The 27317-nt window shown below is 50.1% G+C and overlaps 1 protein-coding gene across 1 annotated transcript; it reads right to left on the bottom strand.

Annotated features, from left to right (window-relative positions):
- Positions 1 to 55: 55 nt before the first annotated feature.
- On the bottom strand, positions 56 to 26864 carry SPATA21 (spermatogenesis associated 21). The gene is made up of 9 exons (XM_075562178.1): positions 26679 to 26864; positions 13345 to 13793; positions 12844 to 12932; positions 11454 to 11591; positions 9339 to 9410; positions 9123 to 9240; positions 1559 to 1734; positions 533 to 680; positions 56 to 113 (listed from the first exon to the last, which is right to left on the bottom strand). Exons 1-9 carry the CDS (start codon positions 26862 to 26864, stop codon positions 56 to 58), a joined length of 1434 nt encoding a protein of 477 aa, XP_075418293.1.
- Between the last annotated feature and the right edge of the window lie 453 nt (positions 26865 to 27317).

Here is a 27317-nt window from a genome sequence, read left to right on the forward strand (position 1 = left end):
GATGACACTTCCAGTCTGCAGGTCTTGAACGGCTGCCTGAGTAGGGACTAGAGGATCAGTGAGTTCGAGCTGGCATGGGGCTGAGCCACTTCCGGCTATCAGAGCTGTGTTCCCTGGACGGGCAGGGTAGAAGGGCGGGGGTGGTTAGCCTTCTCCCTACCTACAGTCTGTGTGGCAGAGTGAAGAGGAACCCTCCTGGCAGTGATGGAGCCAGCCAGCAGCCTTGGGCTTACTTCCCACATCACTCTAGAGTGCCTGGAAGGGGCCTGCTGCTATACTTGTCCCACTACTGAGTGTGGAGTTGGAGCAAAGTGGGACAGTGCCAGCCTACGAGAAAGACAGGGACCGCCCAAGTCCTGGTCACAGGAAAGCCAGAGTGCACAGACTTCCATGAACCCTTCCAGCTGTAGCAAACCTTGCCCTTTCTCTTTCCTGGGACTTCCCAGTCACTACATGGAGGGTGACTCCCTAGGCTTAGGTCAAGAGCCACCACCAAGGAAGGCATGTGGGTCCCTTCCCCCTGAGCACCCACCTGCCTCCCTGAAGTTCTGTCTTATAGAGGAGACTGCGAATGTCCGGGCTCATGTTGTTGCTCGGCTTCCGGCGGACCACCTTCTTGTCCAGCCGGGGGTGGAGTGGGATGCAGGGCACTTGGCTGTAGGGACTCTGCAGGTTGGCTGCTAGTGGAGGAGGTCAGAGAGGGAAGCGCTTTAGTACCTACCCAGCCAACTAAAATCCTGCTGCTGTCACAGAGTGAGCTGGGCGGTCTTGAGCAAGTCACTTCAACTCTCTGAGCCAGGGGAGGGAGTGGTACGCACCTCGTAGAGAAGGCTGAGGAGCATTTTAGGAGTAGCATGCAAAGCACTTGGCTGAGTAAAGACTAGTAACAGCTTCACAAGGAGCAAATCTCTCTGTAGTGGGCCCTGTGGTTGACAGGGCCAGCTCATGAATTCTGGCTACCCAGCTCTAGAGAGACTCTGGGGAGCTCCTAACCCCACACTTGGCTCCCACTCTAAGGGGGGTTCTCAAACGTGATAGAAAGATAGCATTATTTTTCATTCCATTTCCCCATGGCCTTGTCGCTCTCCCTTCCCCATATAATAGGGCAGTCTTATCCTGTGGAGAGAGCATTTGGATGTCAGACCTAGCTGCAAATCCCTTTCTGACACTAGCTGTGGGGTCTTTGGCAAGTCACTTGAACTTCCTGAGCATTCGTTTGTTCGTCAGGTGGCAAGTAGGTGGGTAAGCCTCTGAGCACTCCTGCAGAGGACCCACCGACCAGTGACCCCAGTGGCTGCTCAGTGGGAGGGGAGCTGGAATTGTTCTTCTCTTCCTGGTTGAGTGCTTCTGCAAGCCGTGATGTGGGACCATGTTCCACACTGGGGTAGGAGGGGAAGGGGCGGTGCAGGACTTGACCACAGGGTTAGGTGTGAAGTAGAGATTACCAACCAACACCCTTTGACTGGCATACACAGTTGAACCCCAAGTGCGAGACCAGGAGCCCCCCCCCCCCTTGGCATCCTGGGGCTGATGGGCTGTGCGTGCCCAGCACTCTCACCAGTGTTCTGCTGCTTCAGCCGGCTCAGGATCCTCAGGACTCCTCGTTCTGGGGCCTCCCCGTTGTCTGCCTGATGGGGGTTGTAGGGAAGCTTCCTCCGGGACCGCAGCCGGCCTAAGGTTGATTCTGCCTCACTCGCCTTGCAGGTGGCCTCCTTGAGCTTCTTCTGGTAATACCTGTGGAGGCAGCGCAGCACCTCAGACCAGCCGTGTGGTTTGCCCTCTTCCCAGCACGCTCTGACCAGCTCTGGAGCAGGAACACAAATCCAATGCTCAGGAGACCTGCTTTCTGGTCCCAGCACTGCCACGAACTTTCTTCCACCCATTCAAGCCACTGCTCTGTCCTAGGCCTCCATCACCCACCATAAAAGGAGCAGAAATGGGTTTCTGAGAGTCACGTGACTTGCACACATGCTATAAATCACCAGGAGGCTGTCACCCACCTGGCTCGGTGTCTGTCATGTGTGGGTACTGCTAGCTGCCATGGAGTTGGCCCCCAACAAATGTTGCACCGTGCAGGATGGAATAATTCTCCACCGTGGTCGAGTGCAGATCAGACCATTGGGATTCCTCGGGTTTCCACTGGGTGATTTTTGGAAGCACCTTGCTGGGCCTTCCCAGCCCGTCTTAGCTGGGAAGCTCTGCTGAAACATGCCCAGAACCAAAGCAGTACACACCCGCCTCTGACAAGTGCCAGGAATCGAGCCCTAGTCTTCCCAAATTCATTGCCATTGAGTAAGTTCTGCTCGTAGCAACCCTATAGGACAGGGTAGAACTGCTTCTGTGGGTTTACAAAATTAGAAAGCCTTATCTTACTCCCAAGGAGTAGCTAGTGGTGCCAAACTGCTGATCTTGTGTAACCTAGTTAGCCACCAGGACTCTAGTGCTCAGGTAGACTTTGGTCAGTGTTAACGATATTATCTATATTTTTGCTTAAACATGCTGTGTAAATCATCTGTGCATTTAGCACCTGCTCATGTTTCAGGCCTCAGTTCTGGGCCAGCAACCCCAGAAAGCCCCCTACAGACTAGTTAATTTCCGGCTGCATGCCGCTGGCAGCTTGGACTCACCCCTTCTTAACCCACAGCCCCGCTTTATTAACTCTGTACCACATGCCATTCACACTACATTGCATTGCCATTTGTCCTGTCAGCACAGTCAGCAAACAAATGACTGCTGTGTGCTTGGGAAAGAGTGGTGAAGGCAGTCCTGAGGTCAGTCTTTCAGCCCCACTTCTTGCTCCAGACACCACCTGTGACAAGCAGTTTGGTGCAGACTCTTGACTAGCTTTGCACAACAGGGACAGGCAGACAGGAGCTCTACAGGCCTGAGACTTACTGCCCCCTACGTTTCTCGAACACTTGTAACCGGGAAGTTCAGGGAAGTGGCGGGGTGGGAAGGCACCCTTGACCAGGAGAGATAGTAACCAAGGCTTTCAGGCCTCCCCCTCTTGACGGACAGAATCCTCCGATTATACTTGGAGCCTCAGAGAATTGGATCTGACGGTTTGAATTCCTAGCACATCCTTATTGGCTCTTCCTCCTTCCCTGTTCACTTCCTACTCATTCCCATTCCTACTCCCTTGGAATCGCTTCCCAGATCAAGTGGGAGAGTCAGACCATACACAAAATGCAGTGTGACAAGTGCTCTCTCAGAGTGTTCTGTTCACAATAATAAGCAAAGACGTGAGAAGACATTTGCACAAAATCTTGAATGAGGGAGTGAATCAACTGGATATTTGGTGGAAGCACCCTCCCGACAGAGAATGGCAAGTGGAAAGGCCTGGTTGCAGGAGTGAGCCTTATGGGCTCTAGGAAGGGCCAAAAGGTCAGAGGGGATGGAGACTGTTTTTCCAAGGGGAGAGGGGTAGGCAGGGACATGGACAAGGCCACATCCCCTGGGGCTTTGTAGCCACTCGAGTCCTGGGAAGCCCTTAGGTAACCAGAGGTTGAAGCTGGTGGTTCTGTTAAGTCTTGTGCTTATCCTGGGTCTTGACGTTTGGAGTGTTTATGGGTCTTGCAGAAGAAAAGGAGGCTTTTAACTTCCCTACAGAGGTCTGGTCTCCAAAACCCACAGGAACAGTTCTACCCTGCCCTATAGGGCCACTATGAGTCAGAATCAATTAGATGGCAGTGAGTTTTTTGAGGTATGGGTCTTGAACACAAGACAAATACCAGAGTTCTCACATGCCGTGTGTAAAACGGACCTCCAAAACGTAACACCCTGATTAACAAAATGAACTGGAAAATAACTGCCAAGAGGATGGGAATAGGAGCCAGTAGAATGTGAGCAGAGTACATGGAACTTACTGGATAAGGATCCCCTTACTATGGGCTTGGATTCAGTTATGAGTGCTGATATAGGGAATAGTGAAGCAAGTTGGGGGGATGGGGGTGGGAACCCAGTTGCATCCCCGTCTGCTTCCTCTGGACTGTTAACATGAGAGGATGACACATTACAATCTAATGTATATATCCAATCTAGAATTAACAGGCCTACTCCTTAACTAATACACCAACTTAGAATTCTGTACCTAGCTAAACTAGTCAGTTTATCTAATGAAGCTAAGAATGAAGACGCTTGCAAACAATTTATAAAAATATTTTCCTCCCATGCATCCTTTCTCAAGAAGCTACTGGAAGATACTCAACACCCCACCCCACCCCCCAAAAAAAAACATACACCAAAAAGAAAAGGGCGAAATAGATTCAGAAAAAAAGAGATCTAAAACAAGCCAAAGGGAAGATGGTGAAGGGAGATCTGAGAATGATGGTGTGACAGGTAGAAAGGACAACCAGACGAGTCTAGAACCATCACTGTAGCTTGAGACGCAGACATTTTTAGGGCTAACATCACCATCTCTGCTGGTGAGCTACTGCCTGCCTTACTCAAAAAAGCTACCTGTACCATTCTCATATTTAAAGCAAGGAAGTACTCTTAAGAAAGCGTTGCTACAAGATCATAACCTTTCTGAAACAAAAGCATCAATGTGGAGCTGTTGTTTCTTGACACTCCAGCGGAGGTCTGTATGCTCCCGAAGATGGTGTTCCCATCTCTACCCCTTCCGGAAGAATTTTGTGCGCTTTGATTTACAACACAGCAAAATGGCAGTTTGGCATCAAGGGGCTCAAATCAAGTTCATTCGAGCTGTTGTGTTTGGGGAAAAGAAAGTGCAGAGGTGGGTCAGGCCTGGCAGGTGGGAAATGGAAACTATGGGTACAACTTTCCTGGCCTTTTACTTTTTAAAAATCAACTTTCTGAAAACATCTTCCTAGTTTGCCACCATGAATGTCTTGTGTTGTTTGAGAAATGTCTTATCAAGTTTATTCCCTTGGAATCCCCAAACATGGTTGCTCTAGCCTTCTGAGCTGATCTCTTGACTTGAATTTAACCAGCCCAGCAGATCCCCTTGGAAGCCACTTTTGACTGGACCTTTTTAAAAGGCATCCTAATGAGCCTTGGAATTGAACAAGGAAGCCATTGAATAAGGAAGACCAAAGAAGAATGGATATGTTTGAATTGTGGTGCTGGGGAATAACATTGAAAGTACCATGAGCTGCTAAAAGGACACGCCAATCTGTCTTGGAAGGACGACCAGAGTGCTCCTTACTGGCAAGGGTGGTGAGACTTCATCTTGCTCACATACTTTGGATGGTCTGTTGTGAGACCAGTCCCTGGAGAAGGGCATTATGCTTAGTAAAGTGGACAGGTATCAAAAAAGAGGAAGGCATTCCACGAGTTGTGTTGGCGTAGTGACCGCACCAATGGACTCAAGCATAGGAATAAGGCTTGGGACCAGGCAGTGCTTTGTTCTGTTGTCCATAGTCACTGTGAGTCGGGACTGACTCGATGATGCTAACAACAATGACAAGGAGCCCTTTCACATAAATCAATAGTTGGCACCCACCAGCCCCTCTTAGACTTTTCTGCTCCTGTAAAGATTTTCAGCCTGATAAAACCTGTATAAGGTCACTGAGTCGGAATTAACTTGATGGGAGTAGGTTCTGGGGAATACGACTAAGATATGCCTGATCCAAACCAGGGTATTTTCAATTGCCTCATATGCATGTAAAAGCTGGACAATGAAGAAGACCAAGAAGAATTGATGGCTTTGAATTAGGGTGTTGGAAAGTACCAGGAACTGCCAGAAGAATAGACAAACCTGTCTTGGAGGAAGTACAGCCAGAATGCCCCTTAAGGGCCAGGATGGTGAGACTCATCTCACGTACTTTGGACATGGTGTCCAGAGAGACTAGCCCTTGGAAAAGGAGATCATGCTTGGTGAAGTAGAGGTTGGTGGAAAAGTCCTCACGGAGATCGATTGGCAACAGTGGGTTCAAACAGCAGGATGGTGACATGGGGCTAGGCAGTGCTTTGATCTGTCTTACATAGGGTCGCTGAGTTGGAGCAACTTGAAACAAGTGTGTTCTTGAGAGAGCTTGTCTGCAGCCGTTCACCGATCACAGACTAAGAGACATTTGTGTTTGGTAAACCCATGTATGTAAGTAGAAGGCCTAGAAGCACAATATTTTTTACTTGCCATTGCCTCGACCCACCCTGCTGCCTCAGTCCATATTTGCAGACCCCAAATGATGTTCCCTCCTCCCACTCGCCTTCATTGTTTACTCACGAAACCCTCTCCCACTCCTCACCACTACATCCCCTCTACGCATCCATTCCTGTGCTTCACAAACTGGGAAACCCAATAAACAATTTTTTAAAATAAAAATAATTTGAAAAGGGTAAAATAATAATAAAGAGAAATATAAGAAAGACCACCCTCGATGTTTAAAACGCCAGAGATGAAATGTTTTCATGGGACACACTAGAGATACTTGAGCCTAGAAAAAAGGTTGGGTCAGTAGGTCAGCTGATCAAGTATCAAGTTAAATCCAGCATAATCAAGATTAAGATAGGCTGTTTGAGACCCTTGCCTGTGGCTAGTGGGGGGTCTGCCATCGGCTTATTTGAACCTAGTTACTCTGCAAATGAGTTTTGGGCTCCCACTACCTCCGCAGCCTCGTATGACTTGGTGGTTCATTATTTTAGTGCTGATTTTTTTCCCTTCATATTTGAATTTTGTTATTGCCATCATTGGATCACACAAGGTGACGTGTTCCATATGGAAGAACTTGTTTAGATGGCTGCTTATTTGAATACAAAGGCCTGTAACTACAGCAGTGGTTCTCAACCTGTGCTTCAAGACCCCTTTGGGGGCCGAACGACCCTTTCACAGGGGTCGCCCAATTCGTAACAGTACCAAAAGGATAGTGATGAAGTAGCAACGAAGATGATTTTATGGTTGGGGGGTCAGCACATGAAGAACTGTATTAAAGGGTCGCAGCATTAGGAAGGTGAGAACCACTGCTCTTGCCCCCTCAACAACTGCTGGTGTCAAACCACAGACTTGTGGTTACCAGTCCAGTGCACAGCCACTACAGTGCCAGGACTCTTCCATAGGTCATTCCAAACCCAACCCGACCCTCTACCATCAAGTCCTTGATGACTCATAGTGACCCTATAGGACAGGGTCAAGCTGCCCCTCTGGGGTTCCGAGGCTGTAACTCTAAGGGCATTAGAAAGCCTGGTGGTTTCAAACTCTGGACCTTTTGATTAGCAGTCCAATGTGTAGCCACTATGTCACCAGGGCTCCTTCAGATGTCATGAGGGGATTGTAAATGAAAGCAACAATGAGACAGATACCACTGCACATTTTAGTGGAAGACGAAAATCCACCAACACTGCCATGGACCGCGAGAATGTGGCATCCCCAGAGCTCGCTCATCGCTGGTAGGAATGTGAAAGGCGACAGCTACTTTGAAAGACTGGCACTTTCTTGTAAAGCTAATGTAGTCTTAGCAAGCGATTCGGCAGATGGGCTCCTAGCTATTTCTCCAGATGAGTGAAAAATTTAGATACCCACCATGTACGTGGGTGCATCGTGAATTGCAGCTCTATTCATAATTAACCAAAATTGGAAGCAAGGAAGATGCCCTTCAACAGATGAATGGATAAACAAATGTGGTCCCTCCAGACCAGGGATTCCTACTCGGGGATAAAAAGCCAGAAGCTGTTAAGCCACAAAAAGACCCGAGGACCCTTAAAGGAGGATTGCCAAGTGAGAGAAGCCCCGCCTGAAGAGGCCACCTACTGTCTCCTGATGACCTGGGTTCTGAAAAGCAGTAATCTCAGAAACGATAAGCCAATCAGTGATCTCCAGGGGCTGGGGTGGGGCAGCGGATAACTGACATCCATTTGTCAAACCTGTAGAGCTGTCTCTGAGCAGGATGAGCCCCAGCGTAAGCTGTGGGACTGCTTAATGGAGCAGTATGGCTCATCAGTGACTTGTACCACGCGGCACAGTGTTCATCACAGGGACCTCTAGGCAGGGGAGAGGGCGTATTGGTGAACTCTGCCTCCTGCTCAATTCCTCTGTACAACTCTCGAAACAAATGAAAGAATGAGGAAGCAGAATCCCTCCTGCTGCTCACGGTGCTGAGCTAGAAGGATGTGCGTTTGGGGTTGCCGTTGCCATCCTTCCCGTTGTGGTGAGAGCCTAGCTGAAACCGTATGCGGAGATGGGCATGATGAAGAGACGGAGAAACAAAGCCTTAATGGTCTCATGTGGCCTGCCATTCCTGAGACCCTGGCCAGCTGTGTTAGCCAATACATTCCACCCTTTCTTTTTTTAAATCATTTTATTAGGGGCTCATACAACTCTTAATCACAATCCATACATATATCAATTGTGTCAAGCACATTTGTACATTCATTGCCCTCATCATTCTCAAAACATTTGCTTGCCACCTAAGCCCCTGGCTTCAGATCCTCATTTTACCCCCTCCCTTCCTGCTCTCCCCCACCTCGTGAATCCTTGGTCATTTATAAATTATCATTTCATCATCTTACTCTGCCCAACGCCTCCCTTCACCCACTTTTCTGTTGTCCGTCCCCCAGGGAGGAGGTTTTATGTAGATACTTGTAATCGGTTCCCCCTTTCCAGCCCACCCTCCCTCCACCCTCCCAGTATCACCACTCTCACCACTGGTCCCGAAGGGGTCATCCGCCCTGGATTCCCTGTGTTTCCAGTTCCTATCTGTACCAGTGTGCATCCTGCAGTCTAGCCAGATTTGTAAGATAGAATTGGGATCATGATAGTGGGGGTGGGGGTGGGGAGGAAGCATTTAGGAATTAGAGGAAAGTTGTATGTTTCATCATTGCTACACTGCACCCTGATTGGCTTATCCTCTCCCTGCAACCCTTCCGTAAGGGGATGTCCAATTGCCTGCAGATGGGCTTTGGGTCCCCACTCTGCACTCCCCTTCACTCACAATGATAATGATTTTTTGTTCTTTGATGCCTGATCCCTTCGACACCTCGTGATCACACAGGCTGGTGCGCTTCTATGACCTTCCACCTTTTCTGAAGCCTGTTCTATTTGGGTCGCTTTCACTTGGCATCTAAGTCCCCAGTACGCAAGACCTCAGTTGCCCAATGTCAGGGTCGCCATGAGTGGGAATGGGCGGAGATGCTTGCTGGGTCTGCAGCCCCCAGCCCCTCCTCACTTGGTGATCTCCTCCATGGCTGCCTCTGGCAAGGCCAGCATCTCCACCATCAGGGACAGGATCTCGAAGAGCAGAGTGTGGGGGTTCGGAGGAGTCACATCCGTCAGGACATTCTGTTCTGGGGATGTGGATGATGGCTGCCGTTAGCATTTGGCAGCTCAGGATGCCCACCCCTCCCACAGCTCGGGTGGCCCTGGTCTCCCCTGCTTTGCTTACCCACAGAGCAGAAGAAGCGCTTGGTGTCAGTCATCACGGCCAAGAAGTCTTTGAAGTCCACGTGACCATCTCCTGTGGGGCTCAGAGAGGTAACGAGATAGACCAGGGCCTTCCAGGCCAGGTTCAGGCACCAGGACCCAAGCATGGCCACCGGCACTCTACTCACTCAGCAGGCCTGATCGCAAAGGTAACAGCTACTCGGTTCAGCAAAGGGGGTGCACACAGGAAAGTAGAGGCAGCTCCACCCCTTCCTAGCTGGCTCTGTGACCTTGGTGAAGTCTGTCCCCTCCTCTGAGCTTCACTTACCCCACCGGCAGGGTGAGTGTCATAATGATCCTGTTCTCATGGGGAGCAGGCCTGGTGGTGCAGTTCACAACCACCAGCCAGCTCCTTGGGAGAAAGACATGGCTTTCTACTCCTGTCAAGAGTGACGTTCTCAGAAACTCACAGGGGCAGTTCTTCCCGGTCCTGTGGGCTCCCCAAGAGCCAGAATTGATGTGATGGCAGTGAGTTTTGTTTTTCTGTTTTTAGTCAGAGGGTAAAAGGAGGCAAAGCACTTAGAGCAGGGCTCTGCATGTACTGTGTGTCCGTCTAAATGTCAGGGATTATGGTTGCTGCATGAGAAGACCTGCCCAGAAGACCCCCTCCAGGGCTGCCTCCAGCCTCACCTTGTACCTAGCTCTCCCCAACACCTACCTGATTTCCCACCAGGACTCCAATTCCTTTCTTGTTTCAGGGCCTTTGCACATGCTGCTGCAGCTTCCTAGAATTTTCTCCACCACCACCGCCTTGCCCTCGAAAGTATCCTACACATTCTTCCCAGTCAGTTTGACCCGTCACTTCCTCAAGAGAGTAGACCCTCCCAGGCAAGCTCCCCGGTCAACACGCTCATAACCCCTCTCTGCTCCCACCGCCCAGGAGCGGGTCCGTTTCGTTCTGCAGCTTGTCTCAAGGGTTGCATCTAGGTAGACCAGATGCCACCCAGGCGATCCCAACTCAGGCAGCCACGGTTGGTCAGGGTGGATCCATGTTCCACGGGGTTTCCAGTGACTGGATTTTGAGAGATAAGTCACTAGGCCTTTCTTTGAGGTGACTTACTTTGGAGGTGCTTCTGGGTGGCACCCCTTTCTTTGGAGGTGCCTCTGGGTGGACTTGAGCCACCAGTCTTTCAGTGAGCACACTAGCTGCACCAGCAGGGGTGCCGTGAGGAAGAGCTGTAGCTGGGCATTGCTGGGTGCCTTCTGTGTACCTGGCGCTGTGCTCACTGCTGGGCCTGGATCGAGAGGCAGGTACTGCGCTCAGCCCCAGTTGACAGGTGAGGGTGCCTAGCCCTACTGAATAGCATCCAAGGTCACCCATTCCTGGTCAAATCAGTGACAGAGGCATGAGTGAATGGCTGGGGAGCACACACCCTGCGGGTAGGAGCCAGGTTTTAGTCACCTCAGGGTCCCCAGAATCCAGCCCTGAGAAGGTAATTCAAGGAGCCTTCAACCTGGGGTCTAGGACCGGCTGCCTCATTTGCAGGACCCCAGGGAAAAGGAACATGCAGGGGGAGGCTTCCTGTTCACAGATGAAGAATGTTAGGACGGGCCATTAAAAAACACAAAATGCATGACCATCGAGTCGATGCTGACTTGTAGTGGCCCTATAGGACAGGGTAGAGCTGCCCCTGTGGGATTCTGAGACTGTCACTCTTTATAGGAGTCGAAAGCCCCGTCTTTCTCCTGAGTTGCTGCTGGTGGTTTTGAACTGCTGACCTTCTGGATTGATGCCCAGCTTGTAACCACTACACCGCCAGGGCTCCCAGCCACTGCAGACCATTAAATCCAGCACCTCAACTTGAGCCAGATAATGAATCCTGTCCCAGTGACCCATGCCCTTCCGAGCAGGGCAGTGTTGCTCTGTTGGGTCTACATGGCTGTGACCTTCCAGAAGTAAATAACTGAGTCTCGCCTCCAAGGCTCTTGTGGGAAGGGCGAGCTGCCCATCTTTTGTTTAAGCAGCCAAGTGCCGCCAAAGGCCACCAAAGTGATAGCAGGGACCTTGTAAAGCAGGATCCCCGAGCAACTGCACAGGTCTCCCTTGGTGAGGCAACACTCTCCCCCCCATCCTCACCATCAATGTCGGCACTTATGAGGGCGTCCTCCACCTGGGCTGGGGTCAGCGAGATGCCCACCAGGAGCAGGGTGTTCTCCAGGCTCTGTGCATCCACCTCCCCGTGGCCATCAAAGATCTCAAAGTAGCTGCGGAAGGCTGTGGGGACATGCGACACAGAGTATGTCTTGCTTCCATCTTTTATCACGTCCCCTCCAGCCACCCTCCCATGGCCCAACATCCTCTGCCACCATGGCCAGGGCAAGGGGTGGCTGCTCTTGTTAGGAGCCAAGGCATGTGTTCTGACTCTTGGTGACCCCACGTGACAAAGCAGAACTGTGCCCATAGGGTTTTCTTGACTGTAATCTTTACAGGAAAGAAGTGAAGGAAGGAAGGAAGGAAGGAAGGAAGGAAGGAAGGAAGGAAGGAAGGAAGGAAGGAAGGAAGGAGCTATCTGAAGAGACAGGTGTTCTTTCACTTTTCATAGTTCAAGGATCTTTATTTGAGAATGCCCTCTTTTTAATCACTGAAGCTTGCCCTTGAACAGAGTCACTGAAGTGAATGGAAGAAATGATGACGTCAGTTCTCAAGAAGGTCTCCTCTGGAGAAAGCTAAGGGTGGTGATGAAACGTGCAGAGACCTGGAGCTGGCGAAGCTCAAGGGGTGACCAGCACGCCTGGGTGTCTCCAGCTGAAATCCCTGATGGAAAAATGCAGGCCGCGAGCTGTGCGATGGAAGAATTCTATCAGCTACGTTTTGGACAATGCGGGAACATTAAAAGAAAAAGAAAGATGGCGAGAATAAGCAGCCACCGTGCTGAAAAGAATACTCGACACTCAGCCATTTCAGGGGTCACGCAGGCTCAAGGACTGATGGTCCTGCGGGAAGAGGGCCTCGCTGCGCTGAAGGCGCTGGTGGAACACAAGACTCCAGGAACTGGCGGAGTTCAGCGGAGATGTCTCAATAAATAGGTGCATGGCCGGAAGGGCTCTGGGGCCGGCCAACAGGGTGGAGGAGATCCATTTGGTGCCCATTTCAAAGAAAGGCAGCCCAACAAAAGGTGGGATATATTTGATATCACACACCAATAAAATTTTGCTGAAGATCATTCTAAAAGGGGCCGTAGCAGGACATCCATGGGGGAGTTGCCAAAAATTCCAAACCAGATACAGAAGCTGCAGAACCAGGTATGTCATCGCTGACGTCAGACACACCTTGGTTGAAAGCTGAGCCAACCAGAAAAGTGTTCACCTGGGTTTCGTTGACTATGCTAATTACGGTCAGCGAAAAATGAGGAAGGCCAGCCGTGGGGTGGACTGATGCAGTGACTACCACAGTGGGCTGGGCACCTGACCATGACACCTGCTGCCCAGGGTCTGGGAGGCTCTTCCTGGGCCAGGCCTTCCCTCACCTTCTTCTTGCTTCTGGGTGAGCTGCTCCTCGGCCCTGTCCTCCCATCTCGGACCCAATGTCAGTGGGCTGTGCTGGTCCTGCTCCTGCCTGCAGAGGACAGAGCCAGGCCCAGGACATAAGCCAACCCCTCTCCTGTCCCGAGCCCAGCGGTCAAAGCTAGGGGAGGTTGGGACATTATGGCAAAGGTTATGAGGGAGATAGCCCTGGAGGGGGCGTTGAGAGGCCGGGGAATCCAAAACAGTTGGGGAGTGTGGGGGCAGGCACAATGAGGAGAGATGTAGTGGAGGGAACATAAAGGAAGGGAGACCCCAAAGGAAGAGAGGGTAGAGGAAAGGGGTCAGAAATAGGGAAGGGGAGTAAGACTAGAGAGAGCGAGAAGAGACAGTCACGTGAGACAGAGGGACACATAGCCAGGAAGGACGGGCGGTGGCCAGGACTAGAGTCTGGAAGAACAAGATACCAGGGACCCTGGACTCTAATTAGGTGGGTGGGGTCTTACAGTGCCATGAAGTAGCTCAGGCTCCTCTCATAGCTCTGGTGCAAGAGGTCCGCTCTCCTCCAGGGCAAGTCCACCTCCTGGACCGGCAGTGCTGCACTGGGCACTGAGGCTGGACCTGAAGTTCCCATAGGCACAGACACTGGCCCAGGGGCAATGGGCCGGGCCCTGGACAGGGCCATGGGAGTGGTGGAGGTGTAGGTCAGAGGCAGAGGCAGGCTTGGTGTTGAGATGCTGCCAGAGCCCAAGGCGGGCATGGGGGTCAGATTCCTGGGCAACTTCCGGGCTGTTGGGCCCCGGACCTTGGACACCCTCCGGTGCGTAGCCTCTTCTTCCTCCCCTACCTCCAGCAAGCACTTCATGAAGCCTTGCCAGGGAGTCCCGAAGTTCTGGGGCCCTATGGCCACCATGCGCTCCTGAGGCTGTCTCTGCAGTCTGATGTCCCTCACCTCCTGGGGACAAGGGACAGGGAGTCAGGAGCCCCCAGCTGGCCAGGCTGTCCCAAGGAGCTTCTCTCTGTCACCCACTCTCCCTCACTCTGCCCCTTCTTTTCTGAGCCCCTGGAAGACGTGCCCCTAAGCCCACATCCCAAGACCCTGGCTCTCTGACTCCTGGGTCACATCCCAGCTCCCAGAACTGAAGTCTGGAGCAATCACTGAGCTCTGCTTGGTGCCACCCCTTAGTTTATGCCCTCGTCGCATTACCGCACCCTCAGTGCAGGGCCTTGTTCACACCCATTGCTGCTTGTCTGATGGTAGAAGGTAGGGAGGCTTCAGGAGGGCAGGGCCACGCCTGCCTCTTCCGTGCATGTATGCCCAGCACAGAGCACCCACTCAGGAAATGCCTGCGCAGTCATCAGTGAGTCCAGCCACCTCCTGCCTCTGTCACCCTCTGGTCTGCCTTCCCTCTGATGATGGAGGGGCGACCGGGCCAGGCCACACGCACGCTGCAGCCCAGCCCTGCTTCCAAGTCAAGGTGCTCATCTTGAATATGAGCTCTCTCGCTCTCTTTCTGTACATGCCCTTCCAGCAGGATGAGATGTGTGTTCGACACCAGAGGCCTCCCATCAGCATATAAATAGGCTGTGATATCTTTCTCCTACAAAAGCCCAACCTCTCCGCATTCTGTACACCGCAGCCCCCAGCCCCAGCTGCCGCTCTCGTTCTCAGCTGCCCCTGAGAACAAAATCGCTGGCAAGTGTTGAATGCATTTGGTTTTCACTTCCCTCCCGGTCACGTCGGGCATCTTGCCCACCACGCCCCAAGCTTGCCAAGGCCATGGACAGATCTCTGATCTTTGACCCGCTCTCAGCCCCTCAGTAGTGCTGGACGAAAGTGGCCACTCCACCCCTCCAGAAACACTTTCTGTTCCAGACTCCCACCCGGGCCACTCCTCCCACTGCCTATGTCAGCTTGTCTTACTTTTGCTCCGTTTCTGGGGGAGGAGAGGGGGTGGGGTGGTTGGCCTCAGGCTTCATTCCATCTCCGAATTCATTCTCTCTCTAGATCTTTTCTTCTGCCGGAACTCTATGCCTCACGCTTCTATCCAAACCCAGCATCTCTGTCCTTCCCACAGGCCTCTCCCCTAGTGTCACCACCTCAGTTAGGAAGACCCTCTTGTTCAGGCCCCAGACCTAGAATTTTTGGGGATTCCTCTTTCTCCCACCCATGAAGCAAGCCCTTAGCTTTCCTTGTCCCCCAACTTCACGCGCACGACTCACCATGCACTAGTCTCATAAAAACCAAACCACCGCCATCCTGTCCGTTGTGACGCACCATGACCCCATAGGACAGGGCATCGTTACAGAGGCACACAGCCTCGTCTTTCTCTCAAGGAGTGGCAGGTGAGTTTGAAGTGTCAACTTGGCAGTTAATAGCCCAGGCTGTAACTCACAGGGCTCCTGTGCACTAGACACTCAGCACCAATTAGTGGAATGGAATTGCACTTGCTCCTTTCCACTAGCCATGGTGTTCAGCCCCGGCTGTGCCTGGATGGGGCCGGGAGGTGACCTCTTTCGAAGGACCTCACATTCGTCCTATCTGTTCATGTGTTCAACTCATTCATATTGCATGCCTACCATGTGTCAGGCATTGGTGCAAGCACAGAGTGTCGAGTTGTGACTAAAACAGGGTGGCTGCCCTCATGGAGCTTAGATCCTAGATAGCACATAAGTTAACTAAGTAATAAAACACTGGATTTTTAAAAGGGAACACAAAGACAGACAAATAAAAGTGGGTAATAGGACAGAGGGACTGCAGTTGACTGGCTACTTGAGCTGGAGTGGCCAGAGAAGGATGACTCCATGTAGTCCACCAGGAGAATGTCCACGGGAAGAATTCCCGGCACAGGGATTATAGTACCAAGGGCCTGAAGTGGAGACTGAATCTTACATTTGGAAAAATGGACCGTGACATGTGGACCAGGGTGATGGGAGAGGACATGGAGGGAAGAACTGGATTCAAGATTCATTTGGTAGGTAGTGCTTGGCAGGAATGAATTCCTTCTGAGGAATTATAGTAGGAAAAGGCGTAGTCAGAGGGGATTCTGAGCTGCTTGTCAGGAGCAGGCACTTGAGCCGATGGTGGTGGCATCTGCTGAGATGTGGACGCCTAGGGCTGGAGCAGCATCGAGTTGGAAGCTGGTCTGCTTCAGTTTGGGCCGTGAATTAGCTATTCAAACGGAACTCAACTCCCAAACCCACTGCCATCCAGTGAACTCTAACTCGACCGTCTGCAGTAGACAGTAGAACTGCCCCTGTGGGTTTCCAAGGCTGCACATCTTTACAGGAGCAAGAAGTCTCATCTTTCTCCCAGGGGGCACCAGGGGCGTTCAAACTGCTGACGTGGCAGCAGCCCAGTGAGTAAGCCACCAAACCGCTAGAAGTCCTTGGAATTCAATGAGGTAGCCCAACATGTACATCTGGAGTTTGAAGGCGAGGTCTGGGTGGAGGTATGACTTTGGGACTCATTAGAGGGACTGAATGATGTCACTCAGGGAGTGATTGGAGGAACGAGGCCTAAGGTAGAGCAGACAGGGTAGCCAGGGAAGGAGACCAGGCAGAGCGACAGCCAGAGAACCACGAGACGGCTGCCCTGGGACCTGGAGGCGGCGGCCCTGAGGAGATGCTGTGTCTCGGTGAGATCTGCCAAGACAGTGTTTCCCTTTGAAAGTTGGGCAAGTTAGCAAGGACAGCGCTGCAGGCATTGTGCTGTGAAAGGGCACAAGGAAGTGAGCCTTGACTAGAGGGGAATGTGGGCCAAAGGAGGTGTGTGTGTGTGTGTGTGTGTGCGTGCGTGTGTGTGAGTGTGTGTGAAGGTTTACAGGGCAAATCAATTTTCCGTTCTATAATTCATACACTGTTTGTTTCACGCTATTGTTTGCAATCTCCACGTGGTAGCACCATCTATCCCACTTCCCTGTGTTTCTGGTTTCCATGCTTCCTTCTTGCCCGACCCTTCTGGTCTCCAATGGTTAAGTATCCTAAGGAGTGTATACAAGGGAGACACTTTTTGTTTGTTTTGTTTTATGATGGTAGATAGTGCAGTGTTTGTGTGCGGATGGGAATGTCACCAGAGAAATGGATGTTGCTCATGTAGGGGAGGGGGGTAGAAGGGGGATCCGAAAGGGGATGGGGGTGGGGCTTAATGTGTAAGCAGAACCAATAGAGGCAGGAAGGGGGTGGACTCGGGGGTGGGGGTAGGAAGATCTGGCGGGTCTTCTCATCTGCTGATGCAGTTCATTTTTTTCTGGGGAACATTGACAAGGTTGTTGGTGGGGGGAACAACATGGAGGGTGCATCTTGGAGAGGATGAGGTGGCGTGGTGGGGAAGAGCAGGCTGGTGTCTGGATCATCTGAGATTTGCAGTTACGGCTTTAAGACAGCCTTTTTGTCTGTTGTGTGGTTGGGCTGAGCTGCTCCAGTGGGGGTGCATAGAGTGTGGGTGGTTAGGGTTTGAGTTTTTGTCCAGAAGTAAAGCACAGAGAGAGACGGGGCAGATGACCTGAAGGTGTGTGTGAGGTCGTGATGGTGAGAGGCAGTGCTCCCAGGCTATGCCATCAGGCCAAAGAGCCAGGAAGTGCCAACAGGACTTCCGAGGTGGTTGGGGGAGCCTTGAAGGAGTAGCAGGTTATGCCTTGGGCTGCTAACCGCAGGTCAGCAGTTTGAAACCACAAGCCACCCTGAGGGAGAAAGATGAGGCTTTCCATTGCTGTCAAGGTTTACAGTCCTTGGAGGGAGGCACGGGAAAAAAGAGCTGATACCACAGGCTCAATAGAAAGTAAATATCTAGAAAATGATGATGGCAACATAGGTACAAATGTGCTTGATACAATGGATGGATGGATTGTTATAAGAGTTGTAAGAGCCCCCCCCCCAATAAAATAATCTTTTAATTTAAAAAAAAAGAGTTACAGTCTGGGAAACCCACAGGGGCAGTTCTGCTCTGTCTTATGGCATCTCCGTGGGTCGGGATTGACCCCTGGCAGTGGGTAGAAGTGGGTGGGTGAGTGAGAGAGGGCTCGGGGCATCTCCTAAGTGTCTCTGAAGCTTTCCGTTGTGTGGCCGAGGACAAATAGGTGGAAGAAACCCATGCTGACGTGGAAAAGACTACGGACTACGGTGGGGGGGGGGGTGAATGGAAGGACCCAGCAAAGTGTCAGGGCATCCTTGCATCCCATCCCCAACAAAAACACGCCCACATGCACACACAGGCCCACATATGTTCCCCAGCTTGTCTTCAAATACTGTTTCTGCTCTTGTCACCTTGCTCTTCTTGAATCCCCCCAGATAGCCCCGCCCACCCACAACCAACTTACTGGTGAAGCAGCAGGCTCTGGGTCTGGCTGGGTCTCCACAGCCTCTCCCCTAACAAGGAGAAACGCCCCCCAGTAAGGGAGGGGTTCAGTTCTGGGTTTGTGCCTTTCAGCTCCCTTCCCTCCGCCCCAAGATCTCGCTCAGCTTCAACATGCCTCCCTTCAGATCTTAAAGGGGCTCTTCATTCCCCAGTTGGGTCACGGCCCCTGAAGGAGAAGCCCAGGAAACAAAGGATTCTGAGGTTAGAGCTAGGATGTTGCTCAGAGGGCTCTTATTCTAACATGTTGCAGATGGGGAAATTGAAGCTCAGAAAGGGTCTGCCTTGCCCTGGGCCCTATTCCGGGGCGAAGCAGTCAGAACTGAGATTGTCTCAGGCCTGAGCAGGAAGAGTCACCTTGCTGGGGTAGAGGACAAGAGGAGGACAGAATACGAGGCTCACTCACCCTCCTTGAGGTGTCGGAGTGCCTGTGTTTGGTGGCTGGATGGGGTCGTTCATCTCGTCTTCCAAGGTCAGTCTGGGCATCGGGGACATTGTTTTTGGGGAACTGTCCTTATGGTCCCGAGAGCCTGGCTTTGGCAGAGTCCCCTCTTACCTGGTAGGTGGGGTACCATCCTCCCCGGCGGGCTGGTCTCCCAAGGGTTGTCCATAGCTGTCCAAGGTGCACCAAGGTTCTGTTGACGGTGTCCTGTCCAACTCACCTTCCACCTGTTGACCTGGGATGGGTTGACCCTCTGGGTCCTGCCAAGCACAAGGACACTCAGGATTGAGAAAAAGCCCATTCTGGTCCCCAGATGAATAGTAATGTTCAGACACGTGCACGCACACACACACACATGTCTACAAATACAGGTGGGGGTTCACACAAAAGCACACAGTCACACCTTCCCCAGTTTGACTTCAAATTCCCCAGATCGTGTGCCCCTTCCTCCTGGGTCCAGGCACGGAGGCATCATCGTGCCGAATCCTCCCAGCAGCCCTGCAAGGCAGCGCAGGTGCCCCATGTGGAGGAATGGGGAAACGAAGGCTCAGAGACTGTGTGGCTTACCCAAAGCCAGAGTTCACCTACTTCATTGTGGAGGGGGAAAGGGAGACTGGAGAAAGTGAGAAAAGCTCTTTTAATTGGGATTTCCATAAAACCATTTCAAAGAAACAAAGAGTCCTTCATGGTGTCCCTTTGGGAAAAAAATAGAGGGCTTTGCACCCCCTGATTAAAGTATTTATGATAAACTCCTGTAATCAAAGGCATTACGGTAGTGAAATAACAATAGGTCCATAGAGGAATAGAACAAAAGAGAGCACAAATACAGACCTATGTCTACCTATTCGAGTGATTTTTGACCAAGGTGCTAATTCTCTGAAGAAAGGATTCCTTTTCAACAAATATTGTAATAATTGAATAGCCACATGTGAACAAAATGAACCTCAGCCCATACCTCACACCACAGATCAGAACCCACACCAGATGAATGAGATCATACGTATACATGTCAAACCTATACAACTCTGAGACGCATGCGAGAAAATCTTTCTGACCCTGGATTACGCAAGATTATTAAGGCATGATGCCAAAAACAGACCTATAAAAGAATTTAAAAAATCAATGAACTAGATTTCATTAAAATTAGGAGCATTCTTCAAAAATCACTGTTAAGAGAATTTTTTAGAAGATATCTCACCGAGGGCAGTAAACATTTTAAAAACCACATATCTAATCCAGACCCTTCATCAGAGTAGGTAAGTGCTCTCAAAACTCAACAGGAGTAAACAAGCCATGCTCTTTTTCTTCAAAGGCAAAAAGCAACAAGAAAACCCACAGATGGGGAGCAACAACATGTGTAAATCATCTGTCTGGAAGGCCTGGTATCCAGAATAGATGAAAAAATACCCAAAAAAACTCAAGCAAATCAACAGCAACATCAAAAAACCAAATTTAAAACAGATGGTGGATCTCAACAGACATTTCTCCAAACCAGGTGGATATGCAATGACCGATCAGCATATGTTCAGCATCATTAGCATACACATGCACATGGAACCATCATGAGACCTCACTTCACATCCACCAGAATGGCTGGAATAAAAAAGACAGTTAATACAAAGTGTTGATAAGGAGAGAGAGAAATTGGAACCGGACTGGAAGGCATGTAAAATGATCCGGTGACACAGGAAAACGGTGGCAAGTTCACAAAAGGTGAGACATGGAATTAGCACAGACCCCGGTGAGCCACCTCCTCGAGAAGCACTCCGGAGCCATGAACAGATGGGCACACAAACCCGGGCACACCAAGGAGCACAGCTGCCTTATCCATAACAGCCAAGAAATGGAAACCACCCAAATGTCCGTCAACCGCCTGATGAGCCGATCCACACAATGTGCGCTGGCCATGCCCGGAAGCCCTGGTGCAGCCCACCGCATGGATGAGACCTGGAGACCACACAAACAGAACCAGGCCCAAAGGCCATAGATTGTAGCCTGTACACAGAACGAGTAAACTCCCAGAGATAAACACACGTGCACACCTGTGGTTGCAAGTGGGTAGGATTACGGGGTTTCTCTTGGGGGAGGTGCAATGTTCTACAGCAGCGGTTCTCAACCTGGGGGTCGAACGACCCTTTCACAGGGGTCGCCCGATTCACGACCGTAGCAAAAGGACAGTTATGAAAGTAGCAACAAAAATAATGTTATGGTGGGGGGGGGGTCACCACAGCATGAGGAGCTGTATGAAAGGGTCGAGTGTTAGGACGGCTGAGAACCACTGTTGTAGAACCCCAGGGGTGATGCACAGCTTTGTGCAGATGCAGGTATGTGTTGCTTCACACCTACAATATGGTCTGTGAAATTAGACGCCAGGCGAGTCAGACACCGTGCGGGCAGGTGTATACAGGTATATGACAGGGACATGCTATGTGAAGTCACATGGCCTGTGAGCAGCTGCAGGTCCTCCCAGCTAGGGTCTCTAAGATCCCACTCTTCCCAAGGGCACCGGGTTCCCAGCTGGGAAGAGTGGGCCGGTAGTGTTTATTCCTGCCTTCCTGGCACCGATCCCCCTCCCCACTTCAGCTCTTGTAGGGGCCCTCAGAGCTAGGGTGTGGAGCCCTATGAGCTGAAGGGGGTCCCCCCCCGGGAGACCCTCACCCCCACTCAGACAGTGAGGAGAGGGGTTCTAGGAGTGCACTATCAGGAAGCCCCCCTCCCCTGCCTCACTGTCATCGTGGAGCCTACCATCACAGGACCCTGCTTCATCAACACCTGTCCAGCCCTAAGGTGCTCCCCCCCACCCCCAGTCAGAACCGTAGAGCTTTGGAAAGACAATTCCTGGTCTTGCCATGAGCTCCCTGACCGGACGTTCCTGTGGGAGTAGGGGGAGCAGGACTCAGGGTGCTGAAGAGCCTGCTCAGGGCCCTTCCCTGCAGCCCCAAGTGTGGGAACAGGTTTGAAATGGCAGAGGCCAGTTTGGAGTGGCCCATGACCCAGCCTCCAGGGCTGGGCTCTGCGCACAGAAGGCGCTGGCCACAAGCAGGCAGAGATGGGGAGGGGTGTTTGCCTGGCCTTGGGCTTCGCAAACCTGCAGGGCACTGCATCAGGAAGCCACGCAGCTTCACGTGCAACTCACTGCTGCTAAGAGTGCTGAACGTAGGGCAAGTGTGGCCACGCCCCCAGTCAGAATGTCAACCCCTGCAACGGTGCAGTAAGGCCTTCTGAGGCCACACCATGCCCACTTCCTCCAGCACCTCCAGACCCACATGGGCAAGTGAGGTCATGAGCTAGAGCTCACAGCTCGTCCAGCACCAGAGGGACCCTTACTGGGTGTGGGCAGAGCAGCCAGGATGGTCCATAGAGGGGCCTCGGCCTACCAGAGGGAAGGGCCCCTGTCAGTCCCCCTCTCTGCACTGCCCGGCTCAGCATGCCCAGTGCGTGCATCCTGGTTGCTGATGGGGGAAGTAACAGGTGGATGTGTGGCAGGGCCTTGTTGGAAGGATTTGGACACTTTAAAACGATGACTTATAGTATGTTCATTATATCTCAACTGAAAATGCAAAGCAAAAAGACAGGAAAAGGGGGTAAAAGATTTGCACAGAATTTTGCCAAAGATATTAAAATATGAAATAAAACCCCAAACCAAAAATAAAGTAACACCCCAAACCGTTGCCACCGAGTCAATTCCGACCCATAGCAACCCGCAAGGACAGAGCAGAATTGTGTCATCGAAGGTCCAGGACTGTCCGTCTTTAAGGAAGCAGACCACAACCCCTTCCTCCCAAGGAGTCAGGACCACAGCTTCACCACTGCGACCTCAGGGTTTCTCACTAGTCATTTGAAATATTGTGCCATTGCATTGATTCTACGCAGGGCCACCTTAGAGGGCAGGGGAGTACTGCCCTAGAGAGTTTCTGAGGCTACAAACCTTCACAGGAGGAGACATTTCTCCTTCAGACCAACAAGTGGGTTTGAATTGCTAACCTTGTGACTCACAGACCAGTGCATAACCCACTGCTCCACCCAGGGCTCACTTGTCATTAGGGGAATGAAAATAGACACGGTGAGATTCTACCATCCACCTCTTACAATGATGGCTATGCAAAAGACTAGCCATGGTCAGTTTGGGCAAAGATGCGAAGCTACCAGGATTCCTAGACTTTGCTCGTGGAGAAGTCAGATGGTACACCCATTTTGGAGAAGAGTTTAGCAGTTTCGTGACAAGTACCTACTTGCACAAACCAGTCCACTCCTACCTATGAAACCAAGAGACCTGAAATCAAATATGCCTACAACAACGTGGACATGAATGTTCCTAGGAGCTGCATTGTGTTGTCAGAAATTGGAATTAACCCAAAGGTCCATGAATCAGAGAATGCTGTTCTTGTTGGGTGCCTCGCGGGCGGCCCTGTGCACAGCAGAAACACAGCCCTGCCCGGTCTTTGCCATCCTCACCACGGCTTTGTTTTACCCTAGTGTTGCAGCCACTGTGTCAACAACAGGTGAGCAGATGAAACAAACGGTGACATATTCACACGGTGGGAGCTCACAGAAAGAGTGCAGTATTTGGTCAAGAACAGGAATAAGGCTCAAAAATCAGCATGCTGAAAGAAACCAGACAAAAAGAAATGGCAGATTGTATGTTATAAGTTGCATTGTGCCCCCCAAAATATACAGGGCAAATCCTGACCCCATTTAGGAATGGGCTTTATTAAGTTGGTGAGTCAGTTTTAGGTAGGGTGTGTCATAAATCAATCTCTTTCAAGATATGAAAACTCAATATAAATAATTATTCTATTTTCACACGTATAGGAAAGCGCTCTCCGTTCCTCTGCCATCCCGACTGTCGTTGTTTTCTATCTTCACAAGGCCTTCTCCTAAGACTTTCAGGATCAAGAGATTTCTGGCCAAGAAACAGCAGCAGGACCGGCCCATCCCCTCGTGCATTCAAATGAGAACTGGTAATCAGATCAGGTACAAGTCTGGGAGAAGACACTGGAGAAGAGCCACGCTAGGTCTGGAGAAGCCCCTCGCCCCCACCCACCCTCACGTGAGCATGCGTGTCATTGACCTCCGCTTACGCGTGGTCTGTCATGCTGAGTTGACGACTTTGCCACTGTTTGAGCCGTGGGATTTGTACTGGCGAATATTCTGGTTTCTTCCTTGGTTTGTATGCTTCTGTACCGAGAGTTTGCAACTAATAAGTGAGGTAAGGCCATTGCTTTGGGCAAGAGCAGAGTAGACAAAGAAGCACCACCAGGACCAGAAGCCGCCTCTCTAAGAACCAGCAGAGAGAGGGCAGAGTCCTTCCCCAGACGCCTAACCGGCGAGAAAGCAAGCCCTCCACGTGTGTGATTTGCCAGACGTCCCGCTTTTGGCGGGACAGTCCTGATTCTTAACAATTTGTCCCGCGGCATTTTTTAAAAAGTCCCGATTTTTGGAAAGACTGCACAAGCTAGGGAATGGCGGGAGAACGGGAAGGGAATCTACATAATACGTAGCACCATTCAAACAGCTGCTGATGTGTTGCCCGTAGATGTGGAAAATATTGTTATTAGAATATATTCTTATTTCTATACACTGTGTGCGTTGAAATGCTTAAAGAATTTTGTGAAATATCAGAAAATACTTGGATACAGTAAAATGTGCTGCTTAGCTCTTTTGCCAGCTGTCGAATGAATTTTGAAAATATACGATCCTTTGAAATCCTACTTTCTATCACAGGATAAATGTCCTAGAATTTTAGAAGAGTTTTTTGAAAAAGAATCTTCAAAAATTTGGCTAGAGTTTGTACACAATCAAGCAGTTCTTTTTCAAAATGCTACAAAACTTATTGAAGGTGACAAAATTTCAGTAATCGAGGTAGCAAATGAAGTTAGTAATTTAAAATTTCAGTGTCAAGAGCAGTTAGAAAGTAATTTTCTTCCGTTAACTATCCGTAATAGTATAAGCCAGCTAGAAGAACAAGGTTCAATAAATCATGCAGATATCATGAATCACATTTAAAAGTTCTATAGTAACTGCATAGATTATTTAGAAGAGTGGACGGTACATTACAATGATGTTGAACATTTTCATTGGGTTACATTAAAACAAGAACTTAATTGGAATGGTGTGCAAAAATCATTTGATCATATTACTCAAAATTTCCCATATAGTAATACTTCTGAAAATGATCTTTTTAATGAGGTATCATTATTAAAAAATATATTGATATGGAAAAGGTTAGCCCTTGGGCAACAGCAAAAATCACAATAGAGAACAAATGGTTAGAAATATTTCATCATTTTGAAACCAACCATGTTCCATACAATAATGCACCAAAAATTGTGGAATACGCGCTGTCCTTACCAGGAACTAATGCTGTGACTGAACGCGTTGTTTTTTTTTTTACGGTAAATAAAGTGTAGACAGCAGAAAAATCACAATTAAGTGTTGAGACTTTGAAAGCTATTTTATGTGTGAAATATAATTTAACAAATTCTTGTGAAAAATTTCATGACTTTTTAAACGACAGCAATCTACTAAAAAAATTCACTCAAATGAGAAATATGCCAAAGAATAAAATAATACTATACATAATTTTTAATGTATTATATTTGTAAATTGTACTTATGTTGAAATTAAAAATATATATTACAATACTATTTTTGCGTTCTATGAAAATTTTTGTTGCTCCGTATACACCAAAATTTTCATCAAGAACTCCCCCCGCACCCCGGTCAATGGTGTCCCGCTTTACCAATGTTAAAATCTGGTCACCTTATATTTGTGTTATAGCAGCCCTGCATAACTAAGGCATGATTCCATTTTTGTGAGATTCCAAGACATGCAAACCAATTGATAGAACCAGAAAATCAATCAGCAGTGGCCTGGGTGTTGGGAGGATGGGAGGGCTAACAAATGGACACAAGGCTCTTGTGGGGTGAGGGAGAGGCTCAGTGTCTAGACTGTGGTGATGGTTCCAGGACGGGGTGCAGGTACCAGAATGCATCATCAGAGTGGACACTTGGAATATGTGCAATGGTGCGTCAGTTGTGCCACATTGTGTTATAGGCACAAATAAAAACAGAGCCACGCCAACTGTGAGGCCGGTCAGTCTGGAGGCCAAGTATTGTATTATTTCACTCATGAAACATCTAGAAAAGACAAAGTGTGTGTGTGTGTGTGTGTGTGTGTGTGTGTGTGTGTGTGTGTGTTAGTCATTAGCAGAGGCAGGAGGAAGGGTGAGCGCGTTCGGGTTGGGAAGCATTGCATTCTCAGGGAGATGAGAAGTTAGATAGTCGGTGTTGGCTGTACCGCACGAAGACTGCAGCTGATGCCACGAAACTGTGCACGTGAGAAAAGGCTGAACTAGCCAGCGTGTCATACACATTACATTCCCAACAGCAGCAAATATTTTTAAAAAGGAGATCTCGAAATTAGGATTAAAAGATTTTTTTTGTTGTCAAACGAATTTGGAAAAGGCAGCAAACATACATGAACCACCTCTTGTAAGATCCACAGGGCTCAGCAGCTAACACATAAACCCCAAACCCACTGCCAACGAGTCCATCCAGACTCATGCAGCCCCATGTAGGCTGCAGATCTTCATGGGAGCAGACAGCCTATCCGGTCTCCCATGAAGGGGCTGGTGGGTTTGCACTGCCACCTTGTGGTTATAAGTCCAAGGCTTACGCAACGGTGCCACCAGGCTTCTTGGCTAATACATAGCTTCTAGGGAATCCTAGCAAACAGGAACCTGTCTTATCTTTGTTGAACTCCGCATTTTTATTTGTGCACAAGATCCGCCTACCCCGGGACCTACTGACATACTACTGGGCCACGTTGGCAATCTGCCTTAAATGTGGGTAATCAAGTGTGGGAGTGCAGGCTGGAGGCTGGGCATCTCCAGGCATGGAGAGCAGCTAACTCAGTGTCCGGCAGAGTGTGTGTGTAGGGTGGTGGTGGTGGTGGGGATAACAAAGAAGGCTCTTTCCCCTCCCTGGTGGATCAATCATTCCACACCCTCCTGACCACATTTCCTGAGGGGGGGGGGGGGTTACCTGGTAAAGCCCAGGGATTTGGTCTTCCTTGGTCCTTGGATTCGGTTGCCTGCCCTGCTGGTTCTTGGCCTCTGAGCTCAGCCGCTGCAGCCCACCAGACGTTACTCGCTCACCCCCTGGCTTGGTCTGATTCTGGCCTTCTTGCTGCTCCCCAGGTGCTTCCAGGGGGGCCCCAGACGACGGCATCTTCCTGGGGAGAAAGACAGGTACACCTCAGCTCCCAGACAGGGCATTCCTGTCTGTCATTGCCCCCACTCCCTGTCCCAACACCTGCACAGGGCTAGGTACACAATAGGTGCACACTTAATGCCTGGAGGAATGAGGGAAGGACTCATAAATGCACCCGTTTCCAGATACTTTAATATCAATGTTTAGAGGAGTTAGGCTTTCATTTTCTTAGTATTATTAATTTTCAGAGAGAAAAAAAGAAAGAAAATTACAAAGAACTGGTGTTTAGAGAAGGTGAAAGAGACTTGAGTTATGAAGCTAAATATGGCAACTCAGAATTTGAATCTGTGTCCACCTGGCCTCCCTGGAATGCCCTGGGATATTCCATACTTCAAAAAGGCCCTTTGTATGTGTATATGCATATACATTACATAGTATACTTATATCTGTGTATGTATATGGGTGTAGTGG

The sequence above is a fragment of the Tenrec ecaudatus genome, chromosome 1 (assembly GCF_050624435.1).
Source record: "Tenrec ecaudatus isolate mTenEca1 chromosome 1, mTenEca1.hap1, whole genome shotgun sequence".
In the NCBI taxonomy this organism is placed as follows: Eukaryota; Metazoa; Chordata; class Mammalia; order Afrosoricida; family Tenrecidae; genus Tenrec; species Tenrec ecaudatus.

Excerpts from the sequence above, each read along its gene's own strand:
- SPATA21 (XM_075562178.1), bottom strand. The coding sequence starts at position 26,864 with ATGCCGTCGTCTGGGGCCCCCCTGGAAGCACCTGGGGAGCAGCAAGAA. Across the intron at positions 1,735-9,122 it reads GCCATGGAGGAGATCACCAA|GTATTACCAGAAGAAGCTCA; the intron begins GTGAGGAGGGGC and ends CTGCCTCCACAG. Across the intron at positions 681-1,558 it reads GCTGAAGCAGCAGAACACTG|CAGCCAACCTGCAGAGTCCC; the intron begins GTGAGAGTGCTG and ends CTCCTCCACTAG.